General features: G+C 43.3%; 1 protein-coding gene across 2 annotated transcripts; it reads right to left on the reverse strand.

Annotated features, from left to right (window-relative positions):
- Positions 1 to 406: 406 nt before the first annotated feature.
- LOC139071550 (spectrin alpha chain, non-erythrocytic 1-like) lies at positions 407 to 5,439 on the reverse strand. Of its 2 annotated transcripts, XM_070554119.1 has the most exons (8): positions 4,933 to 5,439; positions 2,481 to 2,603; positions 2,193 to 2,410; positions 1,677 to 1,769; positions 1,462 to 1,566; positions 1,357 to 1,389; positions 1,241 to 1,276; positions 407 to 1,032 (listed from the first exon to the last, which is right to left on the reverse strand). In XM_070554119.1, the coding sequence occupies exons 4-8, from the start codon at positions 1,740 to 1,742 to the stop codon at positions 955 to 957; spliced, it is 318 nt and encodes a 105-aa protein (XP_070410220.1). In that variant the 5' UTR covers positions 1,743 to 1,769; positions 2,193 to 2,410; positions 2,481 to 2,603; positions 4,933 to 5,439; the 3' UTR covers positions 407 to 954. The 2 variants fall into 2 exon arrangements, with proteins under 2 accessions (XP_070410220.1, XP_070410223.1); XM_070554122.1 differs by having other exon boundaries at positions 2,481 to 5,439.
- Between the last annotated feature and the right edge of the window lie 2,615 nt (positions 5,440 to 8,054).

Below are 8,054 nucleotides of genomic sequence, written 5' to 3' on the forward strand. Positions count from 1 at the left end.
AGAGAGCCTGATAACAGTCATGTGAAAATAACAGTTAAAAAGTATGTATGTATAACAGAAATAAAAATATATTAGAATTAGTGTAACTCACTGTGATCCAAACAAATCAGCCATAGCTGATTAGTAAATATGACATGAGGTCTGGGAGTTTTTAAGTTTCATTCTTTTATTACATTTTTTTCTTAGATCTATTAAAAGGTCACCATGGCAGCCTGTGTGTCTCCAACGTCAGCTACACAAAGCAGCAAGTGTAAGTAGCAAGTACTTGTCTTGACCACTTCATGAATGGTTTTGTACTTTAAACAGCTAGGCCAAACCTGTTATTTTTTCCTCCATAGCCATTTGGATCATTGGAGACAGCTGAGTGAGGCGTGGTGCCCAGGAGCTGCAGAGACAACCTTGGCCTCCCTGACGTCTGTGTCTCCTGGTTCGGTTGGGGTGGACCATCGACATACATACATGTGCCGACACTTTGCGCCCTGTTTTATAAACTGTAGTGTTAAAAATAAATGTTTTTGCTCAATTACTGGAATTTCTTTGGTTAAGACAAAAGTGAGGAATAATCATTTACAAGTTATTTGTACAACAGGCCCATTTTAAATCCCAACAGTTTCTTAGCAGACAATAGAAATGTGTTCTTTACTAACTTTACTTGGTTTAAAAATCTTACTAAAATAAACTTGAGTGCCGTATTGCAAAACCCAATCATACTTGTTATGTAAACATTAGCTTTGTAGATATTTTTTACAGATATATATTTGTGTGCAACAAAAACCAAACTTAAATAATTTTTCATTCTTTATTGAAAAACAACAAAATACAGGTATACAGAAGTGTGGGAAAATGATAATGTGAAAGTATTGCACTATAAATGAAGTGAGATGAGATGAAGGTGAGATGAAGGTGGACGCCAGCGGGCTGGACGCCGGACGAAGAAACCTGGAGACGGATCGCTCAGACAGGAAGGGAAGAGCTTCCTCTTACCTTGATGGAATTAAAGTTAGCCGTCGTCTGAACGCCCAACCGTACGGTCTGAGGTCAAAGGTCACAGGAAACACACACCAGTCAGCAGTCATACAGATGCATAAAGATAACTGTAGCCATGGCAACCAGCTGACATGTCCCCACTTTCACCAGCACCTGGTGCCTGCCGGGTCACCTGAATTCCTGTGTGATGTCAGCACGGTCGGCCGTGACTGCTGCCATCAGAGGTGACCTCTGATCAGCTGAATGAACTCACCTTCCAGGGTGACGCCGTGTTAGAGTCGGCTTCATCCTGTAAACAAACAAACAAACAAATGAGTGGTAACATAAACACCACGTCTGGTTCTGGTGGAGGCGGAGGACAACATGCACCTTTCCAGGAGCAGAACCCAGATGTTCTTGTTGCTACAAACATAGACGAGCAGAGTTAAACCAGGAAGTGAGAGGGACCAGCTGCTGCAGACAGGTGACGCTCACCTGAGCCGGAACCATAGGAGCCTCCTCAGCCATCAGACCTTCTGACTCCAGTTCAGATGCCACCTTGTTGATGTCCCTCAGGCGGGACTCGTTGGCCTTCAGGTCCTGCAGGACAAAAGCACCTGCTGATTACCTTGTTGCGTTCGGGTTAACAGGTCTGGTGTTAGAACGTGGTGGATAAGAATGTTCTGACGGACCGAGGGTTCTGAACTCACCCTGCAGGACTGGGCCTGCTCCTTCAGGGCCTGGATGCTGCTGCCGTAAGCCGACAGGTCCGACATCAGGGCCTCGTGCTTCTTCAGGAGAGCCTGTGGAGCAGAACATCAGAACCTTCAGCTCGTCTGACACAAGTGGAGCTTTCTCGCAGCGATGGTCCAATCGGATCCGCCACCGTAAAACAAACCCTGCTCAGTTCACCGCAGACGCAGCTCTGCGGGTGTTTAGTGGAAAAGCGTGAGCCTTCTGCCGGCTGCCACGTGTCATGGCTGCTCTGCAGCGGGAACACACATCACAGCTTGTAAACCGTTTGAAATAAGAGCGACGGGAACACGTTTGTCATCACTTCCTGTGCGAGGCCAGCACTTCTACCCCTAACCCATGAGACGCTCAAACGAGCAACGATGTCTGGTTGACAACCGAAGGAAATGACAAATACAGAAACACTAATTATGAAGGACTGGAAAGAGAGCAAAGAAAAGCGATTGGAGTTTCTCAGGAAGGGACTTCCATACCTCGGCCAAGTCCTCGTCTTTCCCTTAGTCTGGACTTCCAACGATGGGCTCCTTCTCCCTCATCCAGGACTCGGCCTCATTAGCATCCGCAAAGTACTGCTGGGCCTGCAGAGAGTCCTCCAGGTCCTGCCTCCTCTGGGACGCCTTGGCCTTCAGCGTGTCCCAACATCCATGAAGCTCCCACAGTTTAGTCTTCACTTCCTCACCAGCGAAGTGACCTGGACCCAAAAAAAGTGAGCCAGAACCTGCAGACACCTCAGAAACATGTCAGGACCAGACCTGCTCTACCTTCTTCCACCATGGTCTCTCCTTTCTGGGTGACAGCCTTGATGCGAAGTTCATGACCTGTGATCTCAGCCTGCAGAGCCTGGTGCTTCTTCAGCAGGTTCTGGACACCAATCAGGTCCTTCCCTGAGGACACATGTTAGAGTTCAGCATTATGCAGTAGACAGACCAGTTTAACCCAGGGGTTTCTTTCTTCTACAATCTGCTCTTTAACTGTATTATTTCCTGCTATTTCAGCTGTTAACTTTATTTTTTCTCTAAGTGTTTTTCTCCCCAGAAGAAGCTACAATGACGTTCTGCTGAGCTGTGGTGGCCTCATGGAGGGGGCCATCGGCTAGCACACTGCTGCTAACCACTTAAACATTCTCCCTCTCCTGATAGTAACATTTTACTTTCTTTGATGTTGGATGTGGTGCTACTAGTTTACCCGTTTAATTATAGATTCACTAGGATAAATACAATAAAGTTTATCTCTCGCCAAATAGAATATTTACTGTGGCGAGCCCGTGAAGAGGTGTAGGAGAATGCGACAAATTTGTCTGTTAAAAAGTCTGTTATGTACAAAAAACACAATATCATCACACTATTTTGGACCGATACATGACGGTCAGGTCCGGCTTGGGGAGAAAATATGACACGTCTTTCAGGATGGACTTCATCTTTGGTAGCTGGCAAAGCCGGGAAAAGCAGGATCTAACCACCTGGCTAATGTGGGAGTCCATCCGCATCTCTGGGTCCAAAACCACCCCCAGGTTAGTGATGGTTGGCTTCACTAAGCTGCAAAAACAGGGTTGCAGGACAGGACTAACTGCAGTGGGAGAGGGAGGAACAAATATTCCAGTTATAAATATTAAATATTTGAACAAATAAATATTTGTTAAAAGGAAGAAACTGATGATGACTTTAAGATTAGAGGAATGTTCTAGAACGGGTCTGGAACCAACGATGGCCCTTTGGATCAAATTTGGATTAAAAAAAATAGCTCATGATTTTATTTATGGATGGAATAAAAATACAGGTTTTAAGCATCTTCTCAGTATCTTCATGTTGCACAACTTTCCACAGCAGAAGGACACAAAAACTGCCAGAATTATGATAAGAAAGATTTACGTTTTAATCTCAGAATCCCAACTTTTCCCAGAATCTTCACATTATTCTATGAATTCAGAGAAAATTTACATTTTTCAGAGGTCTCGCTCCCCTGTTGTGGATATTTCTCAAAATTCAACCATTTTTTCTTTTCAAAAGCTTTAGTAAGAGTTTGGACTCTAAACAAGTTTTACTTTGCAGACTGCTTGTCTACACCTTCATCAGATCTGCTCATAATAAAACATTTGGGTTATATTTAATGTCTAGAGAAGATGCTCTTCCTGGGCATTAAGTTATCAAAAACAGATAAAAGTATTTTTTACCATAATTTTAACTGCTATCAGCTGATAAAAATAATAAAAAACAGCCTGATCATTAAAGGGGTGTAAGTGAAACCGCGCGGATCACACAAACCATCATGCTGTCTATATGACTTTGAAAATATATAGTTTAATTACAGTTTGATTTATTTGACATCTGTATAATGTTTATTATTTTGTTTTTTCCCCCTAAATGCCTAACGTTTTAGTTTTACATGAATATTCATCACAATACATAAAGTTACACATTTTAAATTTTAATAGGGGAAGACTGCAGGAGGGAGCGGTAAAATACAGAAATCCCCAGCAAAAACAAGAAACTTTACGAGTCTGATGAAACCCGCTGGAGTTCCTTCAGCAGGCCTGGTGGCAGCTACAACGGCCCAGTGGCTGTGCTTGGTCAATGTTATCGAGCTCAGTCCGGCTCGGCCGTGAACGAGCCGAGGCGACATCCTGCTCTGCTTAAGAAGAGGTGTTATTTTCCCGCTTCAGAAGAAGCGTCCGTGTTTTACGCTTTCTCAGAGACATGTCACGTTGCTAAGTTGTTAGCGCCGCGCGCTAACACGTCAATAGTGCAGCATAGCCTGCTGGAGGTTTTAAGGGTTCAGATGAAAACACCCTACCACTCAGGCTGCTTACACATCGATATTAAGTTGTCGCTGTTGCGCTCACGCCGTAATACAGTATTAGATGCGGTTAAAGTCAGACATGAAAAACTCCACGAGCGGTCAGACCGTGCAGCAGCTAGGCGCAGCAAGTAGGCGCCGGCCTGACCGCTGGGGATTACCGGATGGAAGATTGGACACAGAAGTCTCCCTCTTAGCGCTCCGTCATATTTCAACCCATTTTTATCTTAAATGCACTGGGTTTTACCCTATTACCCATCTAAATATGCCCTATTAATTATTTTACCGTATTTCACATTTAAATTTCATGGTTAAACAGTACATGCTACATGTTAAACTGATAGTTAGCTAGCTACTTCGGTAAACTCAGCTAGTTTAAAGGTGGCAGTGACATAAATACGAATATAGATTTTAACTTACCGAAAAAAATGAAGTGGAGACTCCTTGGACGCTCTATTAGTGCAATTAATACCACTGCAAGTCATTTTGTCCAACAATTGCTCCAATAATATCCAAAGAAGAATACACAAACACAGAGACTCAAAATGCCGGAGCAGTTTCCAAGCCAGACCGAGGCTGTACTGAGGCCTTTCCACGGAGCTAGCTCTCTGGTCACGTGGGTCTGAGGCGGCGGTCACGTGTGTCGGATGCTCATTAATTATACAGAATTTTAGGCTTTCAATACACTTAAACAGAAGAGTGAGAAAAAAATTCACCCCCCTCAGAGTTGTCATGAGTATAAACTAGATAATTTAGACAAAAAACATGTTTTGGTACCAGGCTGTAAACATGTTTATTTCTGCTGTGAAATCGGCATTTTTAACATGGGAGTCAATGAGGATTTGCTCGCTTCTGGCACCAGCCCCCAGCGGATGAGGGTGGAACTGCAATTTTTCTTACTTCCGGGATGGGACCATTTTTAGAGCGGCATTGTGGGGGCTTGTTTCTCACACGCCACAGATGAAAAAATGTTTTCTTACATCCACAAATAAAAGCTTTGAATGAAATACTTGCAAGATACAAACCAATGATTTGTGTTTGTCTACATTCATATTCTGCACCAGCTGAGTCATGCCACCGTTGCTGTTATCAAATAAAAGCGTCAATGATGAGGGCCCAATATGAAAAGTGTGTATGGGATTCCTCCTCTTCCTCTCCATCACCCAGAATCTCTCTCAATCTTTCCTCCAGACTCTTTGTCAGTCTCCCAGTGGTTTGATGGGTGCAGCTGACAGATGACTGTCTCATTTCCATTCAGGCATGGTTTCTCGCTATCTAGGGGCTATGCCATGCAATAGCTATAAGTGTCACATTAAATCCCAGCCTGGGAGACGGGAATGGCAGAGTGACAGAGAAGCCAGTCACAACCACCATTATCTATGTCTCTGTGGGTGACACCCACAGATAGAAATGTGCAGCTGTAGTTTGCCTGTGCAGGAGCTAATACATGTTTTGGTAGCCATGATCTTTACAATGTCCCAGAGCAATCTTCTGTTTGACACCGACTGTGATTCGCTTCACAAGTTTAGAGTGATGCGAGTTCTGCATGTGATGGATTCATCTATGGTGACGGTGGCATTTTAATGGACACACCAATACGGATCGATGCTGGTCAGGAAATTAGATGCAATGATGATGGATGACAGCTGCAGCAGTGATCAATTTTAGTGGTCTTGCTCTTGTAATAGTGACTATACACAATATTCACGATAGAGTTGTCAAGAAAATTGTCCAAATTATCAGCAAAATTGGAATAGATTTGCATATGTGCAATTGAAGTCCATTACATCACCAGCATGTGTGTAATTATAGTTGCTCAAACGCGCTGATAAAGACGTTGAATGAATACATTCACACAATGGGTGATGGTGATTAAATCCACCATTCAAGTGAAGAAATGCAAAAAGTGCTATAATTATTCCAGCCAGTACACACAGAAATCCAAGTCCCATTCCTCGTCGTTCGCTGACTGTAAAAGCTCTCTGATTCAGACCTCCAGCAGGAAAGGGGGAAAATAGCAGGACACCCATAAACTCAGCAACCTAAAGTTCCTGCCGCTCCCCAAATTAACCAAACCTAAAAGAACAATGCCAGCTCCAAGAAAAGGGCATCAAAAGTTTCACATAGCAGTCGAAGACAATTACCCCAAGAAGAATGCCCTCCTCTACATTTAGCTAATGAGATTTTGGTCAAAAGTGAAGAGGAAGAAATAAAAAAAAACAGTCCAATTACTGTGACCTGGAGGAGATTTGGAGGTGCTCTCAATAGTGTGTGAGAGGTTGTTTGAATGGAACAGTGGCAGAAAAGGGGAAAATGAATTATTGATTCTAATTACACAGGCTTGTGAGTCCCTGCTCTCCATGTGACAGGCCTCTCTCTGGTCCAGACCCTCCTTACGGAAGAGGCTGAGACATTAAGACTGTGTGCTGTTTAAGGACGTTAAGTGACTGAAGTTGACATTGATCATTTTGTTTGTATTTGAATAGCATGGTGGTTCATGTCTTTTAGGGGTAACTTGTACGTAAGTTGGGGATTTTCAAGCATATCTATTGCTGCTTATTTTGTCAAAACAAGAATATTTCAGTAAAAATGGAGCAATCATCAACATTTATACATACATATATATATATATATATATATATATATGTATATATATACAGTGGGGCAAAAAAGTATTTAGTCAGCCACCGATTGTGCAAGTTCTCCCACTTAAAATGATGACAGAGGTCAGTAATTTACATCATAGGTACACTTCAACTGTGAGAGACGGAAGGTGGAAAAAAAATCCATGAATTCACATGGCAGGATTTTTAAATAATTTATTTGTAAATCAGGGTGGAAAATAAGTATTTGGTCAATAACAAAACTCAACTCAATACTTTGTAACATAACCTTTGTTGGCAATAACAGAGGTTAAACGATCACTATAGGTCTTTACCAGGTTTGCACACACAGTAGCTGGTATTTTGGCCCATTCCTCCATGCAGATCTTCTCGAGAGCAGTGATGTTTTGGGGCTGTCGCCGAGCAACACGGACTTTCAACTCCCTCCACAGATTTTCTATGGGGTTGAGGTCTGGAGACTGGCTAGGCCACTCCAGGACTTTCAAATGCTTCTTACGGAGCCACTCCTTTGTTGCCCGGGCGGTGTGTTTGGGATCATTGTCGTGTTGGAAGACCCAGCCACGTTTCATCTTCAAAGCTCTCACTGATGGAAGGAGGTTTTTGCTCCGAATCTCACGATACATGGCTCCATTCATTCTGTCCTTAACACGGATCAGTCGCCCTGTCCCCTTAGCAGAAAAACAGCCCCAAAGCATTATGTTCCCACCCCCATGCTTCACAGTAGGTAAGGTGTTCTTGGGATGCAACTCAGTATTCTTCTTCCTCCAAACACGACGAGTTGAGTTTAAACCAAAAAGTTCTACTTTGGTTTCATCTGACCACATGACATTCTCCCAATCCTCTGCTGTATCATCCATGTGCTCTCTGGCAAACCAGACGGGCCTGGACATGCACTGGCTTCAGCAGTGGAACACGTCT

This window comes from Nothobranchius furzeri, chromosome 1 (assembly GCF_043380555.1).
Source record: "Nothobranchius furzeri strain GRZ-AD chromosome 1, NfurGRZ-RIMD1, whole genome shotgun sequence".
In the NCBI taxonomy this organism is placed as follows: domain Eukaryota; kingdom Metazoa; phylum Chordata; class Actinopteri; order Cyprinodontiformes; family Nothobranchiidae; genus Nothobranchius; species Nothobranchius furzeri.